A 15,216-nucleotide genomic window follows, 5' to 3' on the forward strand; every position below is an offset into this window, starting at 1 on the left:
TTTCAAAGAAGAATAGAAAAGCACAAGAAAATGGTTCTACAATATGATAGGCTATATTTAACTTGATAGTGTGATTATGTGTCTTTGTCTTGGGTTATATTTAACTTGATTGAGTAATCCTGTGTCTTTGTCTTGGATAATTAAAAGAAGGATAAAAAAAGTTAAGATGTTGCATGGAGTAAGAGGTACTCCCAATGCAATATGTACTCCCTTGTTGCGTACTCAAGGAGGATACACTCAATCTCAATGTATTTTGCACACCTCTCTTCATCTACAAAGGGACCCACTATACTAGTTTAAACCATAAATGGTGTTCTTAGAAGAGAATGCAACTATGTCAGATCTCCAACATACGGGTTGCTTCAACTGAGAGACAGAGAAATAGACTGAGCAGCAGGAATGAGACAATGGCTGCAGAGGAAAGCGTATGAGGCGATGGCGGCTTATACGAGGAAGCTGCAACTGCATCCTGTCTCTTCTATAGCTGAGGCACCCACGCCTTTTCCTGCTCCAACAGCAATAGGCCGCAGCTCCCCAAGTGGGTTCAAATTGCTTGCCCTCAACAATTTGCGGGACAACAAAGGAGCCACTAAGGAGAAGCGTCGACTTGGAAGAGGCATCGGGTCAGGCAGAGGCAAGACTTGTGGACGTGGACACAAAGGACAGAAAGCTCGCAGTAATAGACCACGTCTTGGCTTTGAAGGTGGACAGACCCCCCTTCGCATTCGACTTCCCCGCAGAGGCTTTCACAATCCTTTCAGCTTAACTTTCAAGGTATTCTTCTTCTCCATTTGTTTTGATGTAGAAGCACTTCCCAATATAAACAAGGTATCTCTTCATGTGCGTGTGCTGGTGTCAAATACAGGCAAACATCTGTATGTGCGAGTGGTATCTTTTCAAGTCAAAACTTTCTACTCCGACCTTGGAGTCCATACCCGAAACGTAATGTCGCAACATTGGAGAAGTTTTTTGTCATGCAAACAGTGATTATCATTTGAGACAAGAGAACATTTAGAATATTCTTCCAAAAAGTGTTGTTATGTCAGTTTTGTGAACGACTTACATTGACCAAACGGGGCGATGAGGACAAGTGAAGGTGATTAAAGAGAGAGGAGGTAAGGTGGAGTCGATTGAACCGAGTTTGGATGAGTTAATGCAGCTCCATCTAACATTCGTAAAAAGACAGAAAAATGGAACTTTCAGGGTTTCTGTGCTATGGTGCCATTGCTATTCCTTTGGCACCTTAAAACATTTCGCAAAACAGGGTGACGTGGGAGTTTCAACCCTCACTGCAAATTCTTTGGCACCTTAAAATTGGAGTAATTATTGTCGATCATAGTTCTTGCGGGAAATCAGGTATGCTTCAGGTTGTAACTTGCCAACAAGGACATTGCAATTGGAAACGGTTTTTGATTTTGGTCATGAAACGGGGGGTGGGGTGGGTGGATTTCCTTTGGATAAATAGAAGGGGAGAGTGGGGCATTGCAATGCCTCATGACCATGAATGATATAAGCAGGATGATGGTGAAGAATGTGAGATGATGGTGGGGATTTTATATGGAGAACCTATGTTTGTGTGTGGTCGGTTATTTATCCATGAGTGAGTGTGTGTGCATGTTTGTGACTCTACAGGCCCTTTAATTGTAGGTTTGGCCACCTATGTAGGGTGGGCATTTGGGGGAAAAGGACCCTTTCATGTGCTTCGGATGAGTTCTCGCTCCTTTATAGTACTTCTTAAATTACCATGGGGAAAGCTTTTGCAAGCACCCAATCGTAAGAAGGGAGTGGAGTGGCTCCCCTCTCGAGCAACAATTGGTGTTGCTACGTTTAAGGAAAGGGCCTCTAAGTAAGAGTTGAATTTGCCAAGCCACCCTCCTCTATTGTCTTTGTGTGCTTGGCCAATCTTTAACTTGACCAAGTACCAATGAATGGCTTTTGGAGGTATGCCATCACTAGATGGTGGCATCCTAGGTTGCATATGATGGTTGTACAGCCACAATGGCCCTTCAGATTTTTATGCCACTTGTCATTGTATCAATGATGTGGTGGATTATTACATCTAGGTTAGCCCTTAAGTACGTGGCCCCTATTTTCAGAGCTCGAGGTCACTTTTTAGGTATATAATTGACTCTCTATAGTTGCGAAGAAACTCGTTGCTTAATAATGATAAAACTTACGAATTGTTTTGAAACTTCTCTTGAACAACTCAAAAGCAAATGCTTCCTACCAGTGGCTAAGTCACATGGTCTTGTCCACAATGCGGAAGCGTAGAGGAATGGGGAGAATACTGAGAGAGAGAGAGATATTGCTGAACCAACCGACCAACCTTGTCAATGAATTGATGATTAACAATGGGGGCAAGGTGGTGCGCATATACTGACCTTAGCTATGTAAGATTGACAAATAAGTAAAATAAATATCTAAAGCCAAAATAATTGTTGGGTTCACAGTGGGCTATTCACTTGAGATGCTATAACTCTAACATCCTTTCTGTAGCTCATAGTGGACATATGTAGGAAGACTAAGTCGGTGAAGAAGCTACATGGACACCCCAAGCAGCTGCACACTCCACTGGATACACCTCGGCAATCTTTTTACCTTAGAAGCATGTCATCTTGAGCACCATTTGCCTCATGGAAAATTGAACTATAGACCACACCATGTCCAAGGAATCCCCATTCCTGAATTGTGAACACATCATCTCCAAACTTTCCTAGACAATGGACTTTGAAACACATCTTGTCCATAATCCGGCCAATTGGTGCACTCATCCATAGAGTTTTAGATACGTTTGATTGGTCCCTTGCGAGATGCATATGCCTTAAATTCTAACCCACAGGTTCAAATACCGATACCTTGAACTCCAACACATGCGTCCAAATTATTGTAGGGAGCATTGTTTGCCCCTCTTACCACTCACAAGCCTCTTGTTGGCCAAAGCTAGTTGTGGCAACTGCCACTTGACTAGAAATCTAGCGTCGTGGCCATTGTGGCCGCCACCACGTGTGCCATCCATGCCGGTCTCTATCAAATCTTTATAACCATTATCTCTATCCAGCTTGCCTTCGCCTTTGTTCTTTTGTGAGATCCTGCTTTTGTCTTTGGCTTCACATTTGCCATCCTTGTCAAGCTTGCCTTTGCCTCCGTCCTCTAGCGAGGTCTTGTATTTGCCTTTGGCTTCACAATCTTGAGCCAAACAAATTGACAACTTCCTTGAGAACTTAATTTGTGCATAGATTGCTAATTGGGCACTAGTCGATCCACTTTTCATAGCCGATAGTTGGTGTTGGTCTTGTAGTCGCTTGCGTTAGAGCTCGGGGGGGGGGGGGGCTTGACGAGGGTACAAGCTACAGAAAACCCTTGCACTTTCTATGCCTTCAAGATTCCTCCCCCAAGCAACACCAAAAGAACCTCCACAGCCTTCCCAAAAGAGGACTTCAAGTGCCCAAGGTCACTTTAGAGGCCCCTTTCAATAAGCTTGTTACCTCACTAGCAAGGGCACAACATCGATTTAAGATGCTGCTAGCAAATGAATTGAGAAAGTCGTTGCCGAAATGGGGCGTCTCAAGATGCCGTTTCCAAGAGCATCGGTGAAGTGCTCCCCTTGCAAAACCCTGCCGAGCTGCCCACTGCTAGCTCTTGTGGCCCTTCGTTTTAAAACGTACGTTGCTTGTGCCCTCGCTCTTGCTGCATCTCAAGATGCTTTGCCGGAATGACGCCTACGGCTTGCTACGTGTTGAAATGCATACCACTGAGCTCTGCCTCTAGCAGCGTTTTAAAACGCTAGGGTCTCCATGTCTAAAAACACTAGAATCTCCGCGGTCAATAACGCAGGTCCAACAAGGGGTCCTCTTCTCTACGCCCAAGGTCAATAAGCCAAGAGCTCTGATACAATGTTAAAGTCTACGATGCGGAAGGATAGAGCAATGACCCAAGATTTGACAAATAAGTAAAATAAATACCTAAAGCCAAAATAAATGTTGGGTTCACATTGGGCTATTCACTTGAGATGCTATAGCTCTTAACACTATAGCTCTAACACCCTCTCTATAGCTCATAGTGGACATTTGTAGGAAGACCTAGTCGGTGAAGAAGCTACCACGGACACCCCAACAGTTGTACATTCCACTGGATACACCTCGGTTATGCTTTCACCAATTTTTTTACCTTAGAAGAATGCCATCTTGAGCACTGTTTGTCTCATGGAAAATTGAACTGTAGACCACTCTACGTCCAAGAATCCCCATTCGTGAACTTTGAACACATCACGTTCAAACTTTCCTAGACAATGAACTTTGAAACACATCTTGTCCATAATCCGGCCAACAACAATGAATCGATGCACTCTAGGTTGCTAATTGGGCAATGGTCGAGGGCAATGGTCGATCGACTTTCCATAGTTGATGGTTGGTGTTGATCTTGTAGTCGTTGGCGCTCGAGCAAGGGGGGGGCAAGACGAGGGTATAAGCTACAAAAAGCCCTTGCGCTTCCTCTGCCTTCAAGATTCGTCCCCCAAGCAACACCAAAAGAAACCCCATAGCCTTCCCAAAAGAGGACTTCAAGTGCCAAGGTCACTATAGAGGCTCCTTTCAATAAGCTTGCTACCTCACTAGCAAAGGCACAACATCGTTTAAAAACGCTGCTAGCAAATGAAGTGAGAAAGTTGTTGCCGAAATGGGGCGTCTCAAGATGATGTCGACGATGGGTATTGCGGGTTCTATGTCGAAGGCAGGGAGGTCGAGGACGAGGTCTATGTCGAAGACTATGAAGTTGACGACGAGGTACTAAGGGTCGTTGTCGATGGCGATGAAATCGACGACGGTACTGTGTTGAAGACGGTGAGTCGATGACAATTTTGTGTCAAAGACGGTGAAGTCGACGACGAGTACTGTTGGTCTATGTCGACGACGATGACGATGGTGATTGTGACGATGACGACGATGGTGTCATCGTCAAGTCCGGGACTGCGATGACAATGACGATGGGGTCGACGACGATGGCGTCAAAGCTGAAAACTGAAAATGCTAGATGCTCTGCTATGGATCTGCTACTGTGGCGGTATTGCGGCTTGGATTTGCAACCGTTGAGTCGCACTAATGCTGAAATGCAAAAACGTTGGCTGATCTGGCTGAATTTTGAAAATGCTGGCTGATCTGCTGAATTCTGAAAACGCTAGGCTGATCTGGGAGTAGATGGGAAAACCGGCAAGGATATGCGACCGGGTGGGAGCGGGTTCTCGCGAGGCTAAGGCTGAAAACTGAAAACACTGGGCTGTCCTGAAATCTGAAAACGCAAGGCTGGTCTGGGTCTTCTTCTTCTTGAGAAAACGCTAGGGCTTCTGCTGAGGTGCTACCTACCTGCTTGGTGCCTACCTCCTTGTGTCCCTGCTTCTTTTGCTTCTTTTGCTTCTATTGAGTGCCCAATGGGGTTTCTTTTATACGATCTTTAGCAATTTGCCCTACCTACTTTTCCAACAAACTTACAAAAAGAATTCCAAAATTCACTTATAAATAAATGACCTATAAGAGGTGGTTCACGTGGTAAAATGCCTGCATGATGAAATGACTGTTCTTGTGCAAGAGAGGGTATGCAACTATGACCGGCCTGGGCATGCACGTCCTGCTAGAGGCTCATAAAGTGCCAGGCTCAGTCCTACGCTAAGACTGATGCTAGAGTATGGTAGAAGCGTGTCCACGTGGCGCAAGTGAAGTGCACACGTGACAACGTGCATCCACTTCCGGCGACAAGTAACCCTTGGAAATATGTCCGATCACCCTTATCTTTCAGCTTCAGCCGCAATGTTTTCACGATAGGACTATTCGAGTGGTAGTAATTGCTCGCAAGGCAGAGTCAGCATCAAGGTTGGTATTGTGTGACAGGTGTCAGGCTCCCTAGTAACTCAGTTGGCCGTTGTTTACATCGCAACAGTACCTACATCCACAATATCCACAAGTTTGGAGGAGTTTTTATCGGTCTATGCATCCACAAGCATCAGAAGCATTGAGCATCACAAGTATAGATAGAAGTGCGGCAGTTGTGCCTCACCTCTAACAGGGGCAGATGTCAGGTGCGCACTGCACTTGCGCTACGTGGACAAGCTTTTGCTATAGTCTAGCGTCAGTCTTAGCTTAGGACCTAGCCTGGTTCCCTTGTGAGGCTCTAGCAGGACGTGCATGCCCATGCCGGTCATAGTTGCATACCCTCTCTTGCACATTGCAACATTTCGGCGTATATGCATTTTATCGCGTGTGAACCACCTCTAGCATGGCATTTTATTATAAGTGACTTTTAGCCTTTTTATGAAATCGTGGGGCTGAATTGGCCACTGCTCGACCCAGGTTTAAATACCTATTTAGGCAGCCCTATGGGCGCTTGAGAAGGCAAGAAGCAGGAGAAGGGAAGGACAAGTACCCACAGACTTGCAGTACCCGCAGCACCAGCCCCCTTCCTCTAGCGTTTTTCCTCATCAGTACCCTAGCATTTTCAGCATCAGCGTTTCCCATTCAGTACTAGCATCAGCGTTTTAGAATTCAGCCCGATCACAGCAGATTTCAGCCTTCAGCCCATTAGCACCACTGGCGTTTCCAGTTTTCAGCCCATCGCCGTCCCCGGGGATAGCAGATCAGCCCAGAGCCTCGTCATCGTCATCGTCGTCGTCATCGCAATACAAAGCATCTCCATCGGTACCCATTAGCAGCTTAGCAGCACTGCAGTACAAGTATCCCTCGTCGTCATCGACGCAGTACCCCAACATCTAGCACCCCTTGCGTTTTGGCTTGGCTCTTGTCTAGCTTAGCGTAGGGCCTCTCATGTACCAAGCACCCACAACAGTACCCCTCAACATCTACCGCAGTACCCGTTAGTATCTCAGTAGTACCAAGCTACATCAAGTATCCATTAGCATCTCTTAACATTTCAGCATTTAGTCATTGTATCAACATTTGTGCAAGAAATAAAGAAAGTACTTGCTCTGGCAACAGAGCAAAGGGGCCCTTGTGGTTGGGACCCGAGATGCAATGTCGTCTCTCTTTTCTCTCTTTTCAGTTTCTCTTTTCACGTGAAGTAAAGTAACCTTGTGTTTGTGCAAGAGTACTAGATCCGAGCTAAATCCTTAAACACTTCCGTTGCACCTGACATGTGGTGTATGCATTTTTGTGGGACCCTGTTGGTGTCACTGTGTACGCGACCATGGTACATTAGTATATGGTAGAACGATGTGGCTCACTATAGAGATTGACGACTCTCTGATTGGTGTGATGTGTATCTATCCCCCACTTCAACTTAGGAGAGAGGCGAGCTTTGGCAGTAGATTGTGAATGTATTGCCTACTGTGGATTCACGGATTGTTGGAGGCGATTTCAACAATGTAGAGACCTCTGAGGATTGGCGAGCCGCTCAACCTCCCTCTCTACTATTTGTAGCATCATGCGAGAGAGATGCTTGGGACAAATTCCTTTTTTTCACTTTCTGGTACTGGTGCCTGGCATATTCCATGTGTGATTCGCACTCCACTGTCTTTGCAGTTCTCGTGGGTTTCGAGAGATAGACAAATCATTTGCTAGAGCAACTGTATAGATTTTACATTGGCGCTTGGGCAACATCTCATGGTGAGACAATTATGATTGGGCATGCTATAGTGCTCTCTGATCATGCCCCATTTTCTTTGCATTTGAGATTCGAGACTTCCTCTATGCCTAGACGAGGATCGCGCATACCGGACTTGGTATTACAAGATGCTTCATTGTCTCAAATGATTCAAGATGTTTGGACACATCGTGGTTCTGTAGATCCCGCATCCCATCTGGCTAGATGCATCAATGCGTCTTCCGAGGCTTTGTAGATGCAGAGACGTAGAGGCTTGTTCCGCAGGGAACATGAGTTACAGGACCGTTTGGGTTGCATGCATCAGCAACTCGAGGAGTTTCGAGGAGATGAGTTTTTGAGAGAGTGCGACATTGACACCAGAGAGACATTTAGTCACATTCAGACTGAGAAATCCGAATCCTATCATGCTTCGGTAGCAACATGGATATCGCATGAATAAGGATTTCTTTGCACACTTAAGGAGTGTCCCACGGGGACTTCTATTATGGCCTTATGAGATTCTGTGGACAGGATCACACGGATTATGATGAGGTCCTCGACATAGCTTCGGATTATGTTGAGTATTTGTTTACTATCGATTAGCTGATGGATGATGTTTTGCATGCTACAGAAGAGGTTTGGTCTCATGTTCAGCCTGTGGTCACAAAGGCTATGTGCCACACTTTACTAGCTCCCTTCTCTATGCAAGAGATGCATGGCCCAGTGGTTCGCCTGGATGGTGTGTCGAGTGCAGTGGAAGACTTTGAGAGCACAAGATGAATGCTTCTCATAAACGCACTACCTTCTTTCTTACTTGAGACAATGAACACATAGAGAGAGTGTGACAAAGAGAGTGAGAAAGAGAGATGACACCGGGTGTGGGTCCTAACCACCCTCAAGGGCCCCCTTGCTTGGTTGCCAGAGCAAGTACTTGCTTCTCATTACTTGCACAAATTGCGTATACTGAATGCTGAATGCTCATGCTTCTGAAATGCAAGAACGCATGTGCTGACGCTGATGCTGAAGACGCTGTGCTTCCTTGATCTGAATGCCCATTCAAGGGGTACTTCTTTGATGATCAAAGCGTGAGCCCAAAGGCTCATGTATATATGCTCAAAAGTGGAGATTGAGGAGTTTCTTAGCTCGCACGACCGGGTTTTTAATGGCTTATTGTTTACGAGTGCCCTTTCATATGCCCCAAGTGACTTTATGACTTATTGTGCAAAGAGGGTATGCAACTAGTGATACTTCTGGTCATGCACGTCCTCTAAGAGGCTCACAAAGGTGCCGAACTAGATCCCTAGGCTTTCCTAACTAAGGATGTGGACACCCCAAGTCTAGATTCTATCACGACACAACAGAGATTCACTGCAAAACACTTCACAATTTAAGAGTCGACACGGCCTGGCGTAGTTTCGTGCCAATAGAGATTGGCCCCAAAGATTGGTGCCCCTTTCTGTATTTCTTTTACTTTAATCTTTGGGCAAAGTACAACTTCCTGCGGGTGCTCGCTCTCAGACTCTGCATCCAGATGCTCAGAGAAGTGAGCCCCCTTTGGTCACTTATACACATTACAAGGGATGCTAAAAGCAGAGCCCCAAAAGTGTTAAACATAAAAGCAATCGAGTCCCAAAAGCAATTGGTAAAAAATCTGCCAGTAAAAGCAGTAGCACAAGAAGTGGAAATTCGTAACGTCTGCCACGTCAGCGCGAACTGTGGAATTCCGTACTGCTGTCACGTGGCACTCTGCCACGTCAGCCTGTCCGTACAGTCCGGTCCACATCAGCAGGGGCTGTCAGGGTGATGCCACGTCATCAATTTGTGACAAAGGAAGATAGCAATTTAGCAGAAGCTTGTCCACGGCCCGTACGTGCCCGTGACATCCCTCCCTTTTGAAAGTGAGGCACTACTGTCGAAGTACTCCTTTTTTGTACTTTCTCGTCCCGTGGATGCATGAACAGATGAAGACTCCCCCAAACAGGTGGGTATTGTGGATGTAAGTACTTGTGCTATGTAGGTTACTGTCCAGTCGTGCTATGATTGCCGAATACCAGCCTGGGCTTTATACTAGTTAATGCTGACTCTGCCTCTTCTGTAGCCGAGCTGTCCTCCAAAGTGTCCAGGGTGAAAATGGAAAAGTGCGGATTCTGGAGTCATCTCCAATGTGGGAACGTACATGGATGCACACTAAATGCGAATGTGAATGCAGAAGAGGGTTATGGGATCCATTCTCCAACTCTTTCCATATTTGCATATGATGAGGCAAGCAGATTCTGGTACTCTAGATCTAGATCTTCGTGTGTCCGATGCCAATTTTTGTTCATTGTGATGAGGTTGTGGTGCAAGGGTATCCAAGATATAGCGATGAAGGCAGGAGCACGCCCGATGTGGGATGGACTGAGGGTGGGAGTGGCTAATATCTCTAGGCAATAGGCTGTCTGCCCCAAAAGCACATAAAACATATGTATTTACAATAAGTGGCAACCAAAAAGCAAGTTAGCATAGAAATTTGACATGTCAGCATGTTGTATGTTGCCACGTCATCATCGCACGGACAGCCATATCAGCAGCCGTATGGACAGCTGGAATCTGCAGTGCAATTCACTGGCTGTACGGGCAGTCGGGGTTTCTCTCCTGCTTGGGTCGGATCCGTACGATGGTCCATGCTACATCATTCTTCTGTGATTGTGTGTGTTGGGTGTGTGTTTGAGCGTGTATAGTGTGTGGGGGGTCCCATTTTCTTCTCTTCCAAGTGACTCTTGCAGCTTCTTTTTTACTCAATTCAACCTCAGTTTTCTCTTCTGCCTTCCCAGTTAGAGATATTGGAGTCTCATCTTTTTGGGATTGGCCGGACAGTGCTTGGTGTCTCCCCACAGCTTCTTTTGGCTCATGATCCTCATCAGCTCTTTGCCCGCTGGCCTTTGGCTGTTGATGCTGGTAGGAGGCTTTTGCCAAAACTGCGGATGGTTGTTACTTCAGGACATTTGTTTTCTCGGACTGCTGGGCCTCTCTGTGTCATTGCTGCCCTTGGAGATCATTGAGTATTTGGTGCTGCTGTTTGGTACCTATCTTTCAGAGGTTGCTGGGAATCCCTCTCTCTCTAGGTGGCCAGGACACTTTTTAATCTCTTTGGGAGAGATTTTTTTTCCCCTCGCCGCTTTTCCAGTTCTTCAGTTGCCGTTATGGCTAGTGGTATCAGTTTTTTCTATTCTTTTGCATGCAGGCCTATTTTGTACTACAGTGGTCCTTGCCCCTCTCGGGTTGGCATCATGTGGGCATCCAGAGGGATTTCCCTGAAAAAATAGGAGCTTTTTTTTGTGCAAAAGAAAGTCGCACCATCGCAGCCCTACGACTCATCTCTGGTCAGCTCCAAGAGATCCTAGTCAAACCAGTGTTTTTAGAGAAGATTGGGGGCTTCCAAAGCAGACAGCCAGTACGCCAACTTCACCTACAGTTTTGAGTCGTTACCAAAGGTTGCCTTTGGATACAATCTCTTTGTTTCTGCATAAAACCACAAATACCGTGAAAGGTTTGGTCGGAAGCCCATTGTGGTATCTTCTTCTCTCAATCTCTGTGGATCTCTACCTTAGATAACAGTGGATGGAATCAATGAATTTTGAGTATAAATGCTTGAATCTTCTTTGTGTTTTTACTCAACATCAATGCAAGACGAATGTTTTAGCAATAACATGCAATACTGATGCTCTTAGCTCTGAAACAAGTTAACATCCCTTTCTCTTATAAATAGTCCTCTATGATCAAGGGTATTTATATGTTTTTTGTGCATTAGATATGCGCACCACAGATTTGAGTGTCAACTCTCCTCAATTTGCATCTTTATTTTTGCAGCCGGTCAACCTCAAGTCAGTCGCAGAATCTGTAGAACAGGGAGTGTTGGATTCAGGAGACTTGATTACAATGAAGACTTTGAAGGTATGGCTCTCGTTTTTTTGTGAATGTTAGTAACCTTGCGGCTATGGCATGCACCTCAAATGCTTTCATGTTTGCAGGATGTGGGGCTAGTTGGGAAGCAGATGAAAGATGGTGTAAAGCTCCTTGGTGCTGGGGCTGACAAATTCTCTCTTCCTCTGCACTTTGAGGTCCTTTTCTCAAGCAGTTTCAAGCTTTCTTCGTTTGTTTCTTAAGTGCTGTAGTCCTCTTTCAACATCATGAAACTGTACGACCGGGACAGTTGGTGATGCTGAGTCCAATCTCTGGTTTTGAGTACATAAAACATTGATTACCATTTTTTGGAGTTTCATCGTGATCAAATATGCCCTTTTGTTGCACATCAAGGGCGTACTTTTCAGCTGTTCCTTTGTTAGGGTTAGCTTGAGTCTCACACACATGCACACACTCAACTCATGCTCCTTCCATAGACAGGAGATGTTTTACATACTACTGAATAGCAAATTTGGCTAATGAATGTTTTTCTGCTTTTGCAGGTAAGTAGAGTGTCAAAGAAAGCCAAAGCTGCTGTGGAGGCTGCTGGTGGAAGCGTCACTCGAGTTCATTACACTAAGCTAGGACTAAAGGCCCTAACAAAGCCAGAATGGTTTGCTAAGAAAGGGCGCCTGTTGCCAAGACCAGCTCAACCTGCTCCTAAAATGGCACGTCAGGTTGATGAGGTTGGACGCCTCCCAGCCCCTACGTCCCGACCCCAGCCTGTAGCGTCTTCAAACCTGGAACAAGAATAGCAATATTTTTGAACCAGAAGGCATACAACTTTTCACTTATGTGTGGCTGCTGTCCTTTTTGGATTAAAAGAAATAGAATAATTTGTTTACAGATAGATAAAAGTTTTTCCTTTTTGGCATCAGCATGAGCTCAGGAGCATTTGTGTTTGACTGGTCGGTTTACTGTTCTACAGAAGCAGGTAGGAACTGTGTGATATGAATCCTGATGTGCAGAAACTCGGTACGCAGATGTTTGTATTTATGTATGCTCGTTTGTGTGTGTGTATGTAGTATTTAGTCAATCCTATGCATGATGGAGCTGATGGTTATATTATCTTGTGGATGACTACCATGAGACTGTACTTCACACTTTTCTTGAAAGGTGAATCTGAGCTTATCGTGGATTCATCTAGGTAAATGAATCCTGATGTGCAGATTGCTTGGAAAGAGCATTAAGCCTCTTGTATGAGGAATTTTCTGCGTTTGTCATAAAAAACAAGAGAATTGAATAACCTCACGTTGAGGGTTTCAAGACCTGTTGTTAGAGGGTGGTTTCTGCAGAGTCCATGGCATATAATCTACAGTTTCTGAAAACTGAAGGCTAGACACAGCTAAGCATTACACTATCGGGATTTCTTGATGTGTCAAATAAGTAGTTCCACCAAATTACTACTGCATTTGTTGTTAAAGAACTTTGCCCTGTAATCAGTCAGCTTATTGACAAGCCCATAATGGTAAAAAATTTGGTTTGTGTGGTGCGTGCCAATGCCTGCATGCGGAAGGTTGTCTAGCATAACCAATTAGTATGAGGTAAGCAAACTACGAGCTCTGGGTGTATGGTGTTCTGGCTGTGTTGTGCGCCATGGTAATGTAGGGCACTTGGTGTGCAAACTAATCGATGTACTCCACAGGTATGTGTCCTTAATCAAGTAACCCACTAACACAAATATCAACATGTTTCCTATTTCTTGTAGGGTACTTGGTGTGCAAACTAATCAATGTACTCCATAGGTATGTATCCTTAATGAAGTAACCCACTAACACAAGATGTTTCCTATTTCTTTGCTACAAGTACATGTGGGTTCATATGGTTTTATGTGCTGTTCGTATATTAGGTAACCAATGTAACAAAAGTAAAGAAGGCGGCCTTCTTCTATAGGCCGAATCGCCCACAGGCTGGGATGCAACAAGCAGATAGGAGGGTGATTCATGGACCTCAAATCTTAACATAAATAAATCTTTTGAAGTGCTTGGACAAAATTGGATGCTTATAATAGTTATTATATGTATAAAACGTGGCTTGTGCACGTAGACTTGCAACTTAGATTCACTTTTGGTGATTTTGACCCTAACACTAGGTCAAGGCCATGCACCCACTTATCCGCACATTGTGTGCATAGACACACCCAAGTGTCCAAGAAAATGGTGGGTCATCATATTAGACATGCTCCAACAAAGCCAAGAGAAATTTGACATAATCTTGATGCACATTGTAATTGTACATGTAACTACGCATGATAATACAAATAAAAGAAATGTGCCCGTATGGGCCTATTTTATTGTTATCTAAATTACTTGTGATTTCTTATAATTCACACCAAGTCTCTTTTAAGTACTCCACAAGTGGACCATGATAGAAAGGTGGATGCTTTAGACTTGTCCCATCCATAGCATTTTGCAATTTCACGATTAATTTGCTAATCAAACTAAAATGAAAAATGTGGTCACAAAATTGAGGTTTATTGTGAATTAGTGTTAGCTTAAGCCCCACATATTGAATGAGGCTAATTGAGTGGTGTCTTATCAACTATTTTGTCATGCAATTGATACAAATTAAATAGGTGAGGCAATTTCACCTAAATGATATGGAGTGCAATGTCAAATTTCAATGGCACCTTTATAGGAGTCCAAAAACTAGAGAGGAAAACTTCATCTTGAGAGGTATGTTTGCAAGGCATTGTAGAGTTTTATACTCTCATTGGTGGCCAGTGCCCAAGGATACAATATAGAGACCAATTTGGTTTTTTTGATAAAAGAAGAAGCTAGAAAAGAAGCCATGGCATGGGCTTCCTTCCCTCTTTACCTCAACCTACCATTTTCAAGACGCTCACACATGGCAAGATACTTGCTCTCTTGGAAGACAGACATTTGAGGGGATTTGATTTCGTATACATTATGAGTGTGAGGGCTATGCCAGGGACCGCTGGCTACACCACCTCCAAATGGATACACCACAACTCTTGACATTCCTCTTGCTTGAAACCGACATCAAGACAAGACTCCTCCTGCTTTTTGATGCCATCTCAAGGGGGTGATAACATTCACTTTTTTCTGATATGGATTTCTTAATTTCAAAACGTCTTTCCTTATTGGTTCAAATTTTCAATCGAAGTCATCACACTAAATTTGAACTCAACCTTTCAAGGTCAACGAGTGGGAGTTCCCTAATTCACCCTTGGTTCAAAGTCACTGACACTTTCTTTCCAGTTATGACCGAGCAAATTTGTCATTGTGTTCTTCTAAGATGAATGTATTTACTAACTACACAATCTCTCCTTCCCAAGTTTGTTCTCCACTCCATAGATCAGAATCCCTTTCCTCATTCTTGACTCTACTTAATAGACAACATAAAATTGGGTTCAACTTTTCGGCCAATAAGTTAAAGCCTTCGAAATTCACCCTCTCATCGAACCATTTGGTAAATGTACACTCCCAAGGCAACACTATGATACTAGGAAAACACAATTCCAATCAAGTCAACCAAAGAATACATTTCAAGCATTTAAAAGTAGCATGCAGACTGTTGCATATCCTTGCGAGTGTACATTTATCAGGTCGTTCCTACTTTTTTTGTTTATAATATTCTATTTTTTAGAAATTATTATCAAAATTTTAGTTATCTTGCAAACAGTTACATATACTTCTCCAGGCATATCCCTATCCTCGTCCTACGACT

General features: G+C 44.2%; 1 protein-coding gene across 1 annotated transcript; it reads left to right on the plus strand.

Moving 5' to 3' along the window:
- Window positions 1-288: 288 nt before the first annotated feature.
- On the plus strand, window positions 289-12,403 carry LOC147459216 (uncharacterized). The gene is made up of 4 exons (XM_086510520.1): window positions 289-774; window positions 11,434-11,517; window positions 11,595-11,684; window positions 12,030-12,403. The coding sequence occupies exons 1-4, from the start codon at window positions 400-402 to the stop codon at window positions 12,279-12,281; spliced, it is 801 nt and encodes a 266-aa protein (XP_086366646.1). The 5' UTR covers window positions 289-399; the 3' UTR covers window positions 12,282-12,403.
- The last annotated feature ends 2,813 nt before the right edge of the window (window positions 12,404-15,216 follow it).

Source organism: Adiantum capillus-veneris, chromosome 4 (assembly GCF_014529385.1).
Source record: "Adiantum capillus-veneris isolate H3 chromosome 4, ASM1452938v2, whole genome shotgun sequence".
NCBI classification, from domain to species: domain Eukaryota; kingdom Viridiplantae; phylum Streptophyta; class Polypodiopsida; order Polypodiales; family Pteridaceae; genus Adiantum; species Adiantum capillus-veneris.